At 39.3% G+C, this 19,756-nt stretch overlaps 1 protein-coding gene across 1 annotated transcript in view; it reads right to left on the bottom strand.

Annotated features, from left to right (window-relative positions):
* Positions 1–19,756, bottom strand: part of agtpbp1 (ATP/GTP binding carboxypeptidase 1) — a 289,350-nt gene that overhangs the window by 151,242 nt on the left and 118,352 nt on the right. Inside the window, exon 5 of the mRNA XM_059644629.1 lies at positions 11,703–11,770. Coding sequence (XP_059500612.1) covers positions 11,703–11,770 — 68 coding nt within the window. The remainder of the gene's footprint in view (positions 1–11,702; positions 11,771–19,756) is intronic.

Below are 19,756 nucleotides of genomic sequence, written 5' to 3'. Positions count from 1 at the left end.
ATTAGATCACCCACATGTTGGCTTCTGTCACAGTAGTTAACTCAAAAGCTGAAAATCTAAATTGGTAACACCAAAGTTAACAGATTATGTTTAGTAATTTAATCCTTTTCTTCTTTATGCAACAAACAGAGACACTTAGAAGAAGTAACTCCAAAGATATTGTGAACAGAAATAATAGACAATAGCTAAGTGTACCGTAATAAATCATGCATTAGTCAGTGTTCCGGAGGCCTGGGTTCAAGACCCACCTGCCCTAGAGGGGTGTCACAGCATGTTTGAACAGGTTGATAAAAATATCTACACTGAATAATTGTGGTATAATTTATTCTGCAACTGCCATACTTTATATCTTTAAAAAAAGCATTGAAAGGCAGTGATAATAATAGATTCTGAGTTGGTCTGAATGACAATAAATAACAAAAAAAAACTATGCTTCCTCTAAATTTAAAATACTGAAATACTAAGCGCAAAGTAAGTCTCTGAGGTTCTTTACATCACTGAGGTTAGTTTTCTAAGGTGTGACGAGTCCATTGCTGAGGCCCATTGCCATCAGCTTCTATTCCCACTAATCACCATGGGCATTTTGAGTGTGCATTCAAATCTCAGCTAGATTATTAGCATTCTTTACCTTCACAGCAAAATTTCTGATGTAGAATAACAGCCAATTCCAAATTATACAAAGTCCATCTAAGATTTCGTAAACTTATTAGATGTCATAATTTAGATTAATTTACAGCTGTTTATTCTCAGAGGAAAAATTACAGGATGATTGAGAAACAGCTGGAGAGTAGGATTAGTTAAATAGCTCAAGTAAACAGCCAGTACAGTTACACCTCATTAGGATAGCTGGGAATCAAGCCCCATATTCACAGAGTCATCACAAAAATTATGACAAAAATTCCCCAATTTACCTGTTTTAGACCAGGTAGATAAAAAGCACAGACTAGGTTTCTTAATTTAATGAGAATTTATTACAAAAAAAACCTAGCTAGAAATAAACTATTCTGAACTGTTGATACATAAGTCTACTGATAAAATTCTAAACCTTTATAATAAAAAGAATTCTTACTCTAAGACAGAAAAACGGGTGTGATGATCAGACGAAAAGACTGGGAAAGCAGCTCAATGGTCCCTGTCCACAAGATTCACTGAGATGTTCCTTTTGGCTTACCATACCTTGACCCTCTTTCTCCAGATACTTTCACTTGCTTGCAGGAGGCGCAGGAAGACTAGTTTATAAATATATAATTGTTTCTTTTTTTTAGTTAGGAGTCACAGATTACAGCAACTGAAGAGGGAAAATAAACTATTTCTTCAGGCACAAAGTGCTTTTCTTTTCACTGTGGAGAAGTGACCAGCACCTTTCTTTTCAGAGGTCCAATGCCTTCTGACCAAACAGTCACACCCACAAATTGTTCATCTATCTTGAGTGCCAATCACAGAGTTATTGGCAAGCAAAAGACTGCTGTCAATGAAAATTGAATTCCATTCCATAAAATAATCAGCCAGCCTTGATGCAACTTTGTACACACCCTGATTCTTGCCTTCCCTACTGCTTGATTAAACAGCAGTGTATATGGCACTTACGAATGTTAGTAGCCTCGTTTTAAAAGAGTATAGTAATCCTTTCCGCAATCTTTGTTTTCGAAAACAGTTTTTTTTTGCCATTTCAGTTCATAATCACAAACCAGAGACTTTTTTTTTAACAAGACCCAATGGGCCAAGAGGCTTCTTTTCACACGGCATAATTCTATTATTTATAGTTTCGATGGGTTTATATTTGACATGCATCTCAAAACTTACTACAGTTTGGAGCCCAAAAGAGCAAAAAGCCTTTTAATTTATTAGCATGATTGCATCCAATGTAAAACAGCCATATTAGTATACTTACTTGGGTTCTTTCAAGAGTCAGACAATTGGGGATAGAAATCCCATTCACAATCCCAATTTATTTGTCTAGTCTAAGCTGGCACATCATTATAATGGCAACTCCAAATTGTCAAAATGGGCATTTTTTCAATGAGGCAGTGACAAATATCTTCACTGTCTATTTCATTACTTGATTAACATTAAGGATCCTCTTGACACCATCCGAAGAATAGCATATACTCCCAGTCACATAATGTGTTTCCTTCAAAAGGCACCAAATCCACAGATGAGAAAATTGTCTACTATATCCAATTACAAATAGTTTGAGAGCGACCATGCAAATCATGTAAAGGAGTGATACTATTTGGTAGCGCCAAGCAAAACACAAAGCCATGTATACAAACAATAACTTATAGTTCATCTTCATCACAATGAAATGTCACAAGACACTTCAAAGGAGCATAAAACAAAAGTTACTCTAAGTCATAAAGGAAATATTAGGTCAAAATGACTTCTGCCACTCCTGACATTCAACTCAACAATACGAGAGAGTACTCAATGAATGGCAGGACACTAGGAAACTCAGAGGAGCAGAGGGATCTTACAGCATTGGTCCACAGGTGGAGGACAGGTTAATAGGGAAGCAAAGAAGGCATATGCGACACCTGTCTTTATCAGTATAAGTACAGATTATAAAAGCAGGGAAGTTATGTTGGAGCTGCACAGAACTTGGGGTGAGGTAACAGCTGAAGTACTGTGTGCAATTCTGATCACCACACTGTGATTTCACTGGAGGCAGTGCAGAGGAGATTCACAGAATAATGCCTGGACTGCAGCATTTCACTTATGAAGAGAGGCTGGATAGGCTCACATTGGTTTATTCTGAGCAGAGAAGGTTAAGTGGAGTCTTGATAGAGGTATATAAGATTATGAGGTATGGTTTGGGTGAATAGAAAGCAGCTGTTCCCCTGAGACAACGGGTCAAGAAAAATGGGGCACACTTTTGAAGTGACAGGGAGGATGTTTAGCAGGGATTTGAGGAAATGTTTTTCAACCAGAGGTAGTAGAGGTCAAAAATATACTGCCTGGGAAGGTCGTGAAGGCAATTAACTTCACAACTTCTAAAATGTACTTAGATGAGCATTTGAAATGTCATAACATTCAAGGCTATGTGTGTAGTGCAGGGAAGTAGGACGAGAGTAGACAGTTGTATATTTCTGGTGGAACAGGCTTGATTGGCCAAAGGACCTCTTCTGAACTGTATGTTTCTATGACCAAACGATAGTAAAAGAGCTAGATTTTAAGAGCGCCATAATGGAGGAATCTGAGAAACACGGGTGAAGAGGTATAAAGAGGGAATTCCAGATCTTAGGACAAAAGGAACTGAAGGCATGGCCACTAATGGTGGACATGTTACGAAGACACCAGAGTTGGAAGAGCACAAATGGACAGTGGGATTCACAGAGATTACAAAAATAGGAAAATGCATGGTTGTAGAGGTATTTGAACACAAGGATGAGAATTTTAAACTCATGACTTTGCCTGACCTGGAGCCATCACAAGCACAAGGTGCTAACAGAATGGAACTTACTACAAGTTAAGGTATGGTCAGCAAAGTTTCGAATGATCTCAAGTTTATGGAGAGTAGAATGTGGGAGACTAGCTGAGTGTGTATTAGATTAGATGAACTGAGAGGTAACAAAGACATGGGTGAGGGTTTCAGCAGATGAGCTACGGTAAAGATGACATCAGGAGACGTTACTGAGATGGAATACACAAAGTCCTGGAGATGGCACTGCAAACCAGTACAATAAAGAAAGTTTTCAACCTTTGAAAGCATCTGCGGAAGAACAATGGCTTTTAGGATTTTGTAACAATTGTAAGATCAGGAAGAAATACTGGTCACAGTCAACTGGCAACCCTTAACCTGGAAGCATTACCAACAAGAAGTTGTTGTGGAAAAAATGTGATTTGGCCTAAAACAGAAAAGACAAGGACATTACCGTTGGAAAGTAGATAGGATGACACGAGGGAAGAGTTGGCCACTACACAAATGCATAGACACAAAAAAAACCTTGAGACAGAAAGATAGCAGCACTAAATCATCTTCAGAAGATGATTCAAATCTCTCCCAGGAAGATGTCAGCTTTCCAATTGGTAGGAAAGGAAACTAAATCTCTTGTTGCGCTCTGCTGTCTAGTTGAAAAGGGTGTTAAAACTTGTAAGGCTGTGTGAATAGTTTAGTGATTCCAAACAGCTGGCTGTTTAATCTTAAGTGACCAAACAGTGAATGAAAGTTTTTGTTGGTTCATCAGTTGAAAAGGAACTATTGAAGGTTACTCCACTAGGGCTGTCATGAGATCGCTTATACACGTCTTGCTGAAAATGGTCACCAAGAAAAGTCTGAGGCAAAATCTCTTGTCAAATCGAAATCCTGATCTACACTGTGTGAATAAAAAACAGCATACTGTCTGCAGGAAGTGATGCAGGTGCCGGTTGGGTGCAGTTCCGGTAAATCGATCATTTAGAGTGAATTTACATTTTTCCTCAAAGAACAATTTTTCTGCTAATCATTTCAGGTTCATTCAATAGATTTTGAAATTTTGGTTCACTGTTTCCCTACAAGAAGCATAACATCACAAGTTTGATGTCAGTAGCTCATCTCAGAATCAAATGTAACTCCAAAGCTGTGAACGGATTGGTTTAACCTCAGATGTTTGCAAGGTAAGAAATGGAGTGACTACTCATGGGACAAAATTTGGAGGGGGGTCAAAAAGAAATTAATTCAGTTTTCCCAATAATTAGTTTAAAGAAATTTCAGTTGAACTAGGACTGAATGTTAGGGAATACGTTTGATAACTTAGCAACAGTGGAGCAGTCAAGAGGGGTAAAACTAGATGTTGTCATTGCACATTGAACACTAATGCCATACCTTCAGGTGATGCTGCCAAAGGTAATGCTTTGAAATGAGAAATAGGAAGGGACCAACAATTAATCCTTGGTGGACAAAGACAACGGTGAGAGAGGTAGAACAAACAGTCATTGGAATGGATTTGCATAATAGCAGTCCAACATAACTGTATGACAGTGGAGAAGAGTTACAGGAGAATGGTGAGGTTAACAGTAGCAAAGCTTGCAGATTGTTTGAGAAGGATAGAAAGGAAAGGTTTGCCTTTGTCATAGTAACATGAGGTATTCATTTGTGAGGTTAGAAAGAGAAATTTTGGGAATGGTAGGGAGGGACGCTCTCAAACAGAGTGTTCAGAAATGTGAGAAACAAACTTTGGAAAAGAAAGAAATATGAGCAGGAGCAGGCCATTCGATCCTTTGAGCCTCCTATGCAATAATGAAATCATATCTGATCCGAATGTGGCCTTAACTCTCGCTTAACTTTTCCTGCCTGCCACCCATGACCCTCAACTCCTTTGTCAATCAGGAATCTCACTCAGTCTTGAGTATGTTCAACATCCTTGCCTCCACTGTTCACTGGGGCAGAGAATTTCAAACACTAACAACGCTCTAGAAGAAGTCGCCACAGAAGAATCTCTGTCTTAAATGGGAGATTCCCTTATATCAAACTATGCCTCTTTAAGACTAGATTCTCCTCAGCATCTTTCCTGTCATGTCCACTTGGAAGATTCTATTAAAGTAATATCACCTCGCATTCTTTTCAACTCCAATAAGTATAGGCGCACATGGCTCAACATTTCCTCATGAGACAACTCCTTCATGCTATGAATCAGCCTGGTGAATCTTTTCTAAAAGATGCAAGGAATTTATATAAGAGAGACAACCAAAACTGTACATGGTATCTAGATGCAATCTCACCAAATGTCCTATAAATTTAGAGATAAATTTGCCTACTTTATCACTCATATACTTTTATAAAGGCTCACATTCAATTTGCATTCCTAATTGCTTGCTCTATATGCATACTAATCTTTTGTGATTCACGTACACGGACATACAGGTCCCTCTATCCAGCAGTATTCTGCAAGATCTCTCCACTTTAATTTTTTCTTATTCCTTCCGCCAAAGTGGATAACCTGATATCTTCCCACATTATATTCCTTCTGCCAGGTTTCTGCCTGCTCTCCAAGCCGATCTACATCGTCCTATTAATTTACTTTCTTATCCAACCTAATATCATCAGCAAATTTGGTTAGAATAGTCTGTCCCTTCAAGGCCATTAATATAGATTTGGGGCCCTAACTTGATCTCCATGCCATTCCATTTCTAATCTGTTGAGATATTTCCAAATTCTAAAGACATTTTGAAGATTACAAGCAATACAAGCATTAACTGCAGCATTTATTTTAAAACTGCAAGGAATCAGATCAAGGGATTTTAAATCCCATTTCTTTTTCCGCTGGTGATCACAAAGTTCTTTCCTCCATTTTACATTTCAGACTGCTACTATTCCTCAGATGATTTTTGTGTATTCCATTGTTAACATAGAACATTACAGCACAGTACAGGCCCTTCGGCCCTCGATGTTGTGCCGACCTGTCATACCGATCTCAAGCCCATCTAACCTACACTATTCCATGTACGTCCATATGCTTGTCCAATGACGACTTAAATGTACCTAAAGTTGGCGAATCTACTACCATTGCAAGCAAAGCGTTCCATTCCCTTACTACTGTCTGAGTAAAGAAACTACCTCTGACATCTGTCCTATATCTTTCACCCCTCAATTTAAAGCTATGCCCCCTCGTTCTCGCCGTCACCATCCTAGGAAAAAGGCTCTTCCTATCCACCCTATCTACCCCTCTGATTATTTTATATATTTCAATTAAGCCACCTCTCAACCTTCTTCTCTCTAATGAAAACAGCCTCAAGTCCCTCAGCCTTTCCTCATATGACCTTCCCTCTATACCAGGCAATATCCTAGTAAATCTCCTCTGCACCCTTTCCAAAGCTTCCACATCCTTCTTATAATGCGGTGATCAGAACTGTACACAATACTCCAAGTGCGGCCGCACCAGAGTTTTGTACAGCTTCACCATAACCTCTTGGTTCCAGAATTCGATCCCTCTATTAATAAAAGCTAAAACACTGTATGCCTTCTTAACAGCCCTGTCAACCTGGGTAGCAACTTTCAAGGATCTGTGTACATGGACACCGAGATCTCTCTGCTCATCTACACTGCTAAGAATCTTGCCATTAGCCCAGTACTTTGCCTTCCGGTTACTCCTACCAAAGTGCATCACCTCACACTTGTCTGCATTAAACTCCATTTGCCACCTCTCAGCCCAGCTCTGCAGTTTATCTATGTCTCTGTGCAACCTCCAGCATCCTTCGTCATTATCCACAACTCCACCGACCTTAGTGTCGTCTGAAAATTTACTAACCCATCCTTCTACGCCCTCATCCAGGTCATTTATAAAAATGACAAACAGCAGTGGACCCAACACCGACCCTTGCGGTACACCACTAACTGGTCTCCAGGATGAACATTTCCCATCAACTACCACCCTCTGTCTTCTTTCAGCAAGCCAATTTCCAATCCAAACTGCTGTATCTCCCACAATTCCATTCCTCCGCATTTTGTACAATCAATGTTCAATGTTGCCGCAAATCTTTTACTTTGCATGGAATGTAGGCTGGAATGCTATTGCTATCGCTACAGCCATAGTTACTTTATCAGCCCCAATTCCTTACATGCTTTTAGCCATAGGTCCTGTGCCATGGAACCTTTGTTCCAGGGCCAGTCTAGCATACTGTAGAATTTTACCCACTGGAGGCATCTTTTAAACAGGGATTGTTTGAGAGTATCTTCCCAATCCTGACACTGAGACAGACACCTTTTCTAATTTAATTATTCATCGGGGTAATGGAATATATAGGGGTTCAACAAATGCTAACACCTTTGGAGTCCACATGCAAGAGGAAAAAGTCCATGTCCCTCTAGGTTGGCTTCTTTAGAGTTCCACTATACCCCACTATCCCTTTCCAACTTATGCTCTGCTGTTCAAATGGCTGAAAATTGTTCAGTTCCTATGTCTTATTCGCTCATGTAAATCCTGGCCTTCATGTTCAGCTCATGCCTTATGAACAATTGGTTCAGGCTGAACATACATGACACCAGGCTAAGTTGATGGGTTACGTTCAAAAGACCCGACAGTCACTCTTATCCAAGAGCACCAACAGATGTCAAATGTTGTTCGAGCTCTTTCATACCCATCAGACATTTTGGCTAACAGGTTAGAAATGAATTAACCCAGGAATTGCACAATACTAGGATGGTCAAATCACGAATGGATGGATACGTAGTTAGAAATTTGTTACTTGTATTTGTGGAAACACAGTAAAATGCATACAATTCGCCACAAAACGGCACTATTTAATTATATAAATAATATATATTTATATAATATATATGTGGGGGGGGGGGGTGCTGTTGAAGCTGGAAGGGAGTAGATGGCCAGGAGCCCGAACACTACCTAATTTGCTGTCTCTGCCATCTTGATATCAAAACAAGTTACATCTTGGTACCAATGCATGCTGTTACAACTTTATTAAGGAACAAGTAATAGTAAGACTTTAACACTAACAATACTATTCCTACACTTGCCCTATCTCCTTAGTCATTACAATTCTTTCTAGAGTTCTCAAAGTCGATGTTCTCTTTTGTTTTCCCCCTCTGGACAATCAGTCAGTCTTTGCCTTTGACACACCAATTACTGCTTCTTCATCTCCAGCAGGTCCAAGAGATCGATCTGCAGGTAAGCCCTGTTTTTATACCTTTTGTGGTGGTTTTCTGGCCAATCAGGGACATTGGTGTAATGTTTGAAATATTGTCAATTGTTTGGATGGCTTACTAATGTTTGTTTCTGTGTAGCAGAGACTGGGTGGCTTTCTGCTGGTTTCTGGTTGAAAATTGCATTTCTCCATTGTTCATCTGAACTGTTTACGAGATGTGTCCTTTTACACTGTGCTAACCTCATTAGTACGTGGCTGCTGTGTTTGTATTGTGTATAGTTTATCAGTTTTCAATATGCTGAGTGTTACTTGGCTAACATGTCCCACACCCAGTACCCCTTGCTGTTTAGCCAAGTTGGCAAACTTACTTGTGTTTTGGCAGCCATTTGATTGCTACAGTGCCACAAAGTGCCAGGCAATGACCTTCTCTAATATCAGGAAATATAATCATTGTTCCCTGGCATTTAATGGCACTACATGAATCCCCTACCGTCAATATTCTGGGGGGTTACCATTGGTGTGAGGGGGATTTGACCTGAGTGAGGTCTACCATAACCAAAACGCGGATCCGACAAAAATTAGCAGAGGCCTGAGAAAAGGATGTTAAGGAAGAGGATAGAGCTAGAAATCAATCGAGGAGACCAAGGATTAATACACCTCCATACAAGTCCCCTGCCCCCAGATGAAGGAAATTCCCATCAACAAACACCAAACCAAATACATACTACAATTGGCCTGAACCATCCATTTTGTTTGAGACTGCCAAGTGTCAAACCTGGCAGCTGGAAGTCTGGTAAGATTAGCCAACACCCACAGCACCATCCTGGCAGCATCAGCTACAGCAAATCCCTCAGAGGATCCAGCCTAACGAGCCCACCTGGCTTGTGTCAATGAGGTAGAAACTACAACCCCTTTCTGTTGCTCAACGAGTATATGTAACGGTGTACCGCTGTGGCAGTCTGGGTGAGTGGCACTACAAGGGACAGCATGGGAGACCTTTAGTAACTAGAATTAATAATAAGCCCTTTAAATTTCTTTGTGACACTGGCAATCCCAGGCAAGCTTAAACACAAAGCCATGTTCAGACACAGTGTGGCAGATGAAAGTTGATACACCCTGAGCGGTTTCACTGGCCATGTATAAACGTAAGGGACCACCTTGCCATGCACTTCTAGATCACCATGCCATCTTTGATTCTGCCCTCTACTAGTAGTTGCGTAGAAGTATGTTTTGTGAGTGTGGTGAGGGTGTTTAAACCAACAATATATGAGAAGCCTGGAAAACTACAGTAAGTGTCACTCACAGAGAGAGAAGCCTTGCTGAATCAGGGTTAATAGCCTAGAAGCATATGCTACTTGCCCAAATCTGTTATTCTTGCAGCAGCACAGCTTAGACAGTAGTGTCAGTGATCACTACCTCTAGTGCAAAAGGATGCAATATCTACTCAAGAGATATCAATTGGTAGAGCTGGATGAACACAGCAGGCCAAGCAGCATCAAGAGGAGCAGGAAGGTTGATGTTTTGGGCCTCGACCCTTCTTCAGAATATCTACTCAACTTTTTTTTCTTTATTCGTTCACGTGATGAGGGTGTTGTTGGCTAAGCAGCATTTATTGCCCATACCTAATTGCCCAGAGGCCAGTTAAGAGTCAACCACATTGCTGTGAGTCACATGTCAGCCAGACCAGGTAAGGTTGGCAGTTTCCTTCCCTAAAAGACATTAGTGAACCAGACAGGTCCCCAGAACATTACCGGGGTCTCTGGATTAACAGTCCAGCAATAATACCACTTGGCCATTACTTACCCATAATCTGACAAGTGTCAAGGAATCAACAATTTAGCAAAGAACATCAAGGCTAAATAGTAGCATTCATTCTGTTTAATTTTGATGTTTAATTCCAAGTCCAACCGGAAATTTCATTGGAAAATAGCCACAAAGGTCAAATACATTTCTGCATTCTTTGCAAATTAATTAAAATATTAAACATAAGTAATCTAGAGTAACTTTGTCGCAGGGAATTATTTCCTGGAGCTGACCCACATACCACCCAGGCTATAACAAGGAAGCTTTCAAGACGCAGTTCAAGTTATGAGATAAATTCTAAAGAATCACTACTATGTCCGAGAAAAAGTCTAGGACAGTAAAACGCATGAACACCTGATAGAAGCATGGAAGTCAGCTATTTCCATGGTCATAGGTCAACTCTTCATAAAAAGAGAATTGTTCTGAACAAGTGCTGAAGAGCCTTCCAACTGATATGATAAAGAAATCTTGAAAACTTGTGTTCTCTACTTCTTCACTTCTAGTCTGTGGTAACGAAAGCAGCGATTACAATCATTTGAAATATTAGGTACAACAGGCATCTCTAGCTGGACAAAAAAACAGAGTGCTTGGGGAACCAGCTTTAGTAGATCAAGGTACAAAAATAGCAGATGAAGGGTCACCAGGCCTGAAATGTTAACTGATATTTTCTTCACAGATGCTGCCAGACCTGCTGAGCTTTTCCAGCAACTTCTGTTTTTGTACAAAATAGCTGCAGTTATTATATATTATACAATTAAGTATTCCCTTAGAAAAGCTGAGTAATAGTTCAACTTTGTTGAACTTTCCATGAACAATGAAAGTAAGTGCTGAATAATGCAAAGTTTTTGCCTCGTATGTGGTAGATAATCATCAGTTAGCTTTGTATGATCAAACAGAAATCAAGTTACTAGCAAACTGATGTATTTTCAGACTCCAAGAACAGTGCTCTGCTCCAATATCCAATAATTCAAAGAACATCCTTTGCGTTTCCCTAGCAAGTAAAATGCATGGCAAAGCATGTGTTCAATTGCTCCACCTGAACAAGCAGCAATTGTATATTCACAAAAGTATCTAAACTTGTTAGGATCAATACATTTTTTCATAATGAAAATTAAAACTTTTCTTCTGAAAACCCCCAAAACATGACTTTAACAAACAAAGACTAATCCTGCATGCTGAAAAATATCACTGGAATGTGTATATCTCTGTAGGATGCATAAAAAGAAATGGCTGCCAAAGTGAACTGTTTCATCCTTTCAACAAAAAAGTACGATTTCAAACATAAACTATTGTTTTGGAAAAAAATAACAAAATAAAGATTTTACCTCAAGTGTTGACAATATTATTTCCATTCCTGATGAACCTTTGGCTGTTATATCTTTCTTCATTCTTTCTGCAAATTCAAATCAATCATTAAATAATGCTAAATACTTGGCACTAAAGCTAACAATAGTAATATCCAATACTTAACTCTAATTTATGATATGAACAAATTACTATGCATGTAACTAGAAATTAGTTTCTGCATTAAATATATCACATACAAATGATTTCATGCAGTAATTTATTGTTGCTAGTTGGCTCAACTTGAAGAAATTGTTCTTCATTTAACAAAATATCAACACCAGGAACAAATTAATAGTCCCAAAAGCAGATGCTACAGTTTCGCATGGATGCAGAGTAATGAAAATTCTGTTGTGAATGCAATTACAGTTTTTTTTAAACAAGATGATATTTTGTATTCAGGAACAGAAACAGAAGTTGCTGGAAAAGCTCAGCAGGCCTGGCAGCATCTGTGAAGATAAAGCAAAAGTCAGAGTTAACGTTTCCAGTCCGGTGACCCTTCCTCAGAAATTGTAGCATTGTAAGAGGAAGGGCCACCGGACCCAAGACGTTAACTCTGATTTTTTTTTCTTTATAGAAGCTGCCTGACCCATTGAGCTTTTCCGGCAACTTCTGTTTTTGTTTCTGATTTATAGCATCTGCAGTTCTTTTGGCTTTTTATTTTGTATTCCTTGTTTTTAAAAAAAACAACACAGCATGCAAAATTAAGATTATGGATTACTATCAACTCCAGCTGGAATGATCATGTTAAAGTTGGTAAAATAAAATACTTGAAAACCATGACAATTGCTAATCAAAATAAACCTAGACTTTATGGAAAAAAGACCAATGCGGTAGTTCATATTTACCACTGTTATGGATTAAATTGGGTACAACTTCTGGTAATCACATACATGCAATTAAATAAAGAAATTTGGAAGTTGTGGTCCAACTTACTCAACTAATGCACACATTTAAGACACCCACAACAAACACACTTGGCCTTGAAATATATGCGAATATATGAATTTGTGGAACTTACTAGACACATGTAACAAAGAAAATAGGACTTGTCTATTCAGGCAAAAATAAAGTTTTGATTACATAATAAGTTCTAACAGCTATCCAAATAAACCACAAGCACAGAAATGTAACTTCAAGCATGGTGCTTTATTTCTTCAGACTGTAAGAGATTTTGAAAAAAAAAATTTACAGATGTTTTCCCAGTCTTTTACACATTTCTCTATATTTGCTTCCTCGTTTCACTTCTCATACATGATTTTACATTGATACAGGAATTTGAACCTTGTTTTCCTTGTTTCAGTCCTACATAACTCTTAGAATTCTTCAATGATTAGTTGGGAAACATGAGTTGCTTGCTGCTAGGATGGCATGGTTGTTCAGTGGTTAGCAATGCTGCCCCAAAGCGCCAGGGACCCAGGTTCGTTTCCAGATTCCAGTGACAGTTTATGTTGAGTTTGCACGTTCTCCGCATGTCTGCATGGTTTCCTCCAGGTGCTCCAGTTTCCTCCCAGAGTCCAAAAACGTGCAAGTTAGATGGATCAGCCATGCTAAATTGCCCATAGCATCAAATGATGTGCAGGCTAGGTGGATTATCATGGGAAATGCAGGGTTACACAGGTAGCATACGGTGGTGGGATGCTCTTCTGAAGATCAACGTGGACTCAATGGGCCAAATGGCCTGTTTCCACACTGTAGGGTCTCTATGATTCTTGAAATTGGTCCGATATTCCCTAGAGAGGGCACCAGACCAGTTTCAAATCTGCAATGACATAAATCTCCACTCAGCTATTCTGAAGATGTTTGAAATTTGTTGGTTGTAAGCATTGACTGCTAATATCAAAATACAGCCCATTGCAAATACAAGTGTGATGTGGAGGTACCAGTGTTGAACTGGCATGGACAAGGTCAGAAACTACATGACACCAGGTTACAGTCCAACAGGTTTATTTGTGTTTTTAAACAAACCTGTTAAAAATAAGTATGACCTTGACCTCTAATTTATGTAATTTGTTTAATTTATTTTTATGTATAGCAATCACAGGGCTCAGTTAAAGTTTTTAATCAAACTTCACTTTTAAAAAAGTTCTTACAACGCTAAATTCCTTAGTGAAAAGCAATTATCTTCATACAGCAAAATAATTAAGAGATCCTGGGAAAATATTGAAGTGGAATTCAATAGTTTAATTGCTGAATCACATGGTGAAAGTCTTGGGAAGAATTACACTTCAGTTGGTAAGCTCTGATTGAAAGTCATCATGCTGAAGTGTTAACTCTGCTTTTGTCTGATCAGATGCTGCCAAACCCGCTGAATGTTTCAAGCTTGCTTTTATTTCAAAAGTGATTTTGTTTCTGTTTCCAGACATTTTTTCATTTTACTCGATCTATTCTATTGATTTATGGAAGTTAATACTCAGTCCATTGAGTTGTAAAACATCGACAGTCTGCAAAACTGTTAATACAACCTTTGCTATAAGGAAGCATTATTTGGTGGAGTGCACAATGTAAATTACATTAGCTAGACCGTACTGTAAACTGATAAACAATAGAAACTTACAGATATATGTAGCAAAATGCCCTGAGGCATTTCATGGGACTTTATCAAACTAAATTTGAAATGCTTTACCTAAGTGAATGTTAGGCAAGATGCTGATATTGCTTAAACTATAATCAAAAGGTTCCTAAGCAGCATCTTGAAAGAGAAATACAGAGGTGGAAACTTACAAGAAGGCTGTCAAGGGTGTAATGACTGGAACTGCTCAAGATTTAGATAGGGACAGATACCTCAGTTTGGGGCTAAAAGAGATTATTGAGATAAGAAGGGACACAACCATGGAAGGAGCAGAAGACAAGGAGGGAAATGTTAAAATCGAGGTGTTGTTTAACTGGAGGTCATTAAGCAAAGGGTAATGAGTGAATGGGATTCTGTGCGAGTTAGGACACAGGTTTTAAAGTTCTGGATCACCAGAATAATGACATGGATTCAAAATGGGAAGCCAACCAAAAGTGCATTAAAACAATTTGAAACGGAGTTTGTATAGGTGGCATACCCATGCATCTCCTGTCGTTATTTTGCTAAGTGGTGTGGAAAGTTTAAGGTGGTGATGGAGTGCCAATCAAGCAAATTGCTTCACTTTGGATGGTGTTGAGCTTCTTGACAGTTGTTAGAGTTACACTCATCCAGGCAAGTGGTGAACATGTCATAACATGTCTGAGTTGGGTTTGCATGGTGAACAGGAGATTTTCAAGGCTGTCACCAGGGCTGGAAAATTGCAGATATGAAGAAAGATTTGATAGCCGGGTTGTACTCCTTGGAACAGAGGAGGCTTACTGCAGATCTGATTGACATATACAAAATTATGACAGGCCTGGATAAAGTTGACAGGAAAGGCCGAGTTATACTAGCAGATGGATCAGTCAATTAGGGGCCATATATTTAAAATAATTGGTAGAAAGTTTTGAGTGAAGATGAGGAAACAACGTCTCACCCAGAGGGACAAAATGCTCACTGCATGGAAGAGTAGTAGACGCAGAAGCTGCCGATGCATTTAAAAGGCATTTGCATATACCCATTAAATGCTATAACCTTCAGGACTACAAACCAAATACTGGGAAAATGGGATTAGGCTGGGTGTCTAATTTCAATATTGGCACAGACACAAGTGGGCCCTGTGACATCTGTCAGTATGCAAATACTAGAGTCTAGTATATGGGAAGTAATAGTAGAGTACTTAGAAATACATACTATAATCAAGAAAAATCAATCAACATAGCTTCATAAAAAGGAAACCATGCCTGACAAAAATATTGTGCTTCCCTGAAATTTAAATTTTTAAGAGACTTTTGATAAGGTGCCCACATATAAGGCTAATTAATATGACAAAAGCCTATGTTGTTGAAGTACTACATCTGCATGGATAGAAGATTGGCTAGCCATTAGAAGTCAGAGAGTTGAGGTAAGGTGGGGGGGGGGGTGCATTTTCAGGATGGCAATCTGTAACAAGTGAAATCAGTGCTGGGGCCAGTTAGTTATTACATATACTGGATGGAGAAAGTAAACATACTATTGTTTGGTCTGCAGGTGACATAAAAGTAGATGCAAGATAAATACTGAAGATGACACAACATGCGCGTAGAGGTGTATAGACAAATTGAGTGACTGCGCAAAAATTGGGTAGATGGAACGTAATGAAGGAAAATGTGAAGTTATGCACTTGGTAGGTAAAATAAATGAGGTAAATATTAATTGACTGGAGAAAGACTGCACAAAGCTGCAGCACAAACAGCGGTTTGGGGGTCCTTATGGATGAATTACAAAGAAGATAGCATCAAAGTTCAGCAGGTAATTGAGAAGGTAAATCAGATGCTAACCTTTATTTGAAAGGTATTCTAGGCTATACGTCGTGCTCTAAGCTACACCCAGAATATTATGAACAGTTTTGGTCCTCTTATTGAAGGAAACATCTACTAACATTGGACACAATCCAAAGAATGTTTACTATGGTGATCCTGGACATAGAGCAATTTTCTTAACAGGAGAGATTGAGTAGGTTGGAGGGAACCTTACTGAAAGACAAAAAAAAATCTTAGGGGACATCTACAGGTTGTTTCCCCTTGTGGGGAAGTCTAGGATAAAAGGTCTTAGAGTAAGGGATCTTCCAGTTAAGACACAATGAAGGAATATTTGCTTTTCTCCCTGAATCTGAGGAATTGATTTCCATTGGGAGCTGTCAAGTCCAGCTTATTAAGTATAATCAAGGCTGAGATGGACAGAATTTTAATCAGGAATGGCATCAAGGGTTACAGAAAAAGGCAAGAAAGTGGACTTTAGGATCATCAGATCAGCTGTGATTTCACTGAATGGCTGAGCAGATGCAATGGGGCTCTCTTCTGCTCCTGCATCTCATGACCTTGTGATCAGTCGCCACTTTGTTCCATAAACATTCTATGATTCCATGACAGGCTTTGGGCAGTCTGGAAGTGAGTTAATGGCTACAGAATTCCCAGCCTCTGACCTGCCAATGTAGCACAATATTTATATGGCTGATCCAGTTATATTTTGGTTGATGTTAATCCACAGAATGTTGATGGTGGGCAATGAGAAGAATAAAAGGATTCATAGGGATGCTGACAATAATGTTGCTGTGGTACATGATTTTGTGCTTTTTGGTCTGTTTTAAGCATCGCGGTACCTTTCATTTTGTTTGTCTATGAAAGTATTAAGAGATTTTTCTAGAAGATAGTGCGGTGATGTAGATGAGCCAACATTGTTGGTTTTCTTTCAGAATTATGTATAAAAGACTATTACCATAACCAATTCTCAACAGAATTCAGAATTCAAAGCCTGACTCTACATGCCGGTAATAACGATGTTCAACTTTTAAACCTTTCTGGGCTTGGAGTTGATTTGTCCCACAACAACTTGGCATCACAAACAGGATCCACTGATGCCTTCAGCAAAAAAATACCCTCAGGCAGCAGATGCCAGAGGGTAAGTACTGTTTACCTGGTACTACACAGTGTCTAGTTAGGTCTGACTGATCACTGGTGTCTTTTTAGAAGCTCAGGGATCACAAGAATTTGAATAGAGGTGGGGAGGCTGAGAGTTTCAAAGTAAAGAAAAACATTAAGGAAAACATGTGTATAGTATCTCTAATAGCTGAGAGTTAGGCCAGGGGAGTAGGGGAGGAAGCTACCCTACTTTAAGAAGAAAACTCTAGAATCAAGTGTTACATTTTCTATTTTTTTTCAGAAAAACTCCACTAACCCCTAAGTTACAGAAAGTAATCCTTAATCTCCTATTGGCTCTCCTGCATTTTGAAACCTTGTGGACCCCAAGAGTAATTTTGTTACACACAGCCCACAAACCTTTGCGATACATTTGAGAAATGTGCTAGGTAGCCATTGTCAGATGGTTACACCGGTGTTAACACAGTGTGAAGCTGGATGGACACAGCAGGCCAAGCAACATCAGAAGAGCAGGAAAGGTCCCAACCCAATACATCAAACTTTCCTGCTCCTCTGATGCTCCTTGGCCTGCTGTGTTCATCCAGCTTCATGCCGTGTAATCTCGGATTCTCTAGCATTGGCAGTTCCCAATATCTCTGGCTACACCGGAGTTGGCTATTAGAATGTTTTAACTGTAAAATCCATCACATTGGTTGTCGCTCAGAGACTCAGAATGCAGTGGGACACTGACATTGCACCTGCTAACTTTGTGTTTGTCTTTCAAGAGTGACAGACCGAACCTATAATGCTTTCTTCTCTTCCTGAACACATTATAATTAATGAAGTAGAATTCATTTCTTTCTCTAACTGTCAGAGGAATGTCCTGCCCAGAAGGTATAAAGACAAATCCTAAGAGTGGTTTTCTTTAAAGCCACATTCTCTAATTTAAATTTTCTTAAAAATTGACACTTTGCTGTACTTCAACATAGCTGCTGAGGACATGATGACAGTTGACCAGAATTTCAGAGAAGTTCTAATCAGCAATAATGAGGGGTCAGCAGGTCATGCCACACTCCTTGCACTGTATAGGTATTCCAATGAGGCAGAAACAATGGAATAGCAAAAGGCATATCTACACTAGCCAGTTTGGAACAAAGGATGTGATATTAGAAATCCCTATAATTAACAGTGTGCAAGTGATACCATAGTAATCTGCTACAAGACAGCAGTTATTGACCAAATGCATCAAAGCCATCTCACTAAGATTTTTCAACCAGGAGCCCTGGTTACATAACAGAAACTGCTAGTTTTTGAACAGCTTTAAATATACAGGTCTGATTTCTTTCCTTAGTCTGCTTTTTGCACCAGGAAAGAAAACTGCAAAAGCAGTTCCAACTTCAATTAGCAGCCTGCTGCTGTTCTCAATCTCTCACAAAACCTGATTTCTGGAAGCAACCCTTTATTTCAGATGTAAAATTTCCTAACTGAGAAGAACTATATTGCTGCGCATTCAGTTGTGATTCCGCTGCATCTCAGTTTCCAATGAAAACCATTCTGTTACACCAACCAACTGTAATAGTTCATTGAAGGGGTCTAAGGAAGGGTCACTGGACTCAAAACATTAACTTTGTTTTCTCTCCATAGATGCTGCCAGATCTGCTGATTTTCTCCAGCAATTTCTGTTTTTGTTCGTTTCAGATCTCTAACATTCAGAGTTCTTTATTTTACCAGTAAGATACTTGGACTTCAAACATTAAATTATTAGCAACAGAGGGACAGGTGTAGGCCTTTTAGCCCACTGAGCCTGCCTCATCATTTAATACAATCATGACTGATCATCCAACTCAGTACTCTGTTCCCATTCTTGCCTCATGTCCCTTGATCCACTTTGGCCTAAGAACAATACCTACGGCTTTCCGGAAAGTTTTCACTGTTGTTGCTTCAATGGTTTCCTGTGGCAAAAAGTTCCACAGGCTCACCACTCACTGATGGAAGAGGTTTCTTCTCATCTCTGTCCTAAATGCTCCGTGTCCTTATCCTTGGGCAGTGACCTTTGGTTCTGGTTTGTTATCAATATGATCATGGATGATCAAATACTTTCACCCATACTATCCCCACAACCTTGTACAACAATGGTAATCAAAAAATCCATCAGTCCCAAATATACTCAATAACTGGGCTCCCACAGCCCTCTTGAGTAGAGAATTTCGAAGATTCACTAACCTCTGAGTAAAATATTTCTCCTTATGCTGAACCTAAACTGCACTCCACTTACTTTCAAGTTGTGCCCCTGGTTCTAGATTCACCAGCCAGGGAAGCACCTCACCTTAATTTACACTGTCTACCATTTAAGTATTTTGGAAGTTTCAATAAGATCTCCAACACATATGCACCAGGCCATGACAGATTTCAACAAATAGCCATGCATGTGCTACTGACATCACGAGTCACCATGTTCCATGCAATGATGTCAGCAAATGCGCAGACTGTTCTACCTTTATTTATCATTAATTAATTTTTAGAAGAATTCCACTTGCTGCCTTCATCACTTCCTCTCGCACTGATTAGTCTGGGGTGAGGCATGGGC

The sequence above is a fragment of the Stegostoma tigrinum genome, chromosome 3 (assembly GCF_030684315.1).
Source record: "Stegostoma tigrinum isolate sSteTig4 chromosome 3, sSteTig4.hap1, whole genome shotgun sequence".
Lineage (NCBI taxonomy): Eukaryota > Metazoa > Chordata > Chondrichthyes > Orectolobiformes > Stegostomatidae > Stegostoma > Stegostoma tigrinum.
This window is presented reverse-complemented; position numbering and strand designations above follow the sequence as displayed.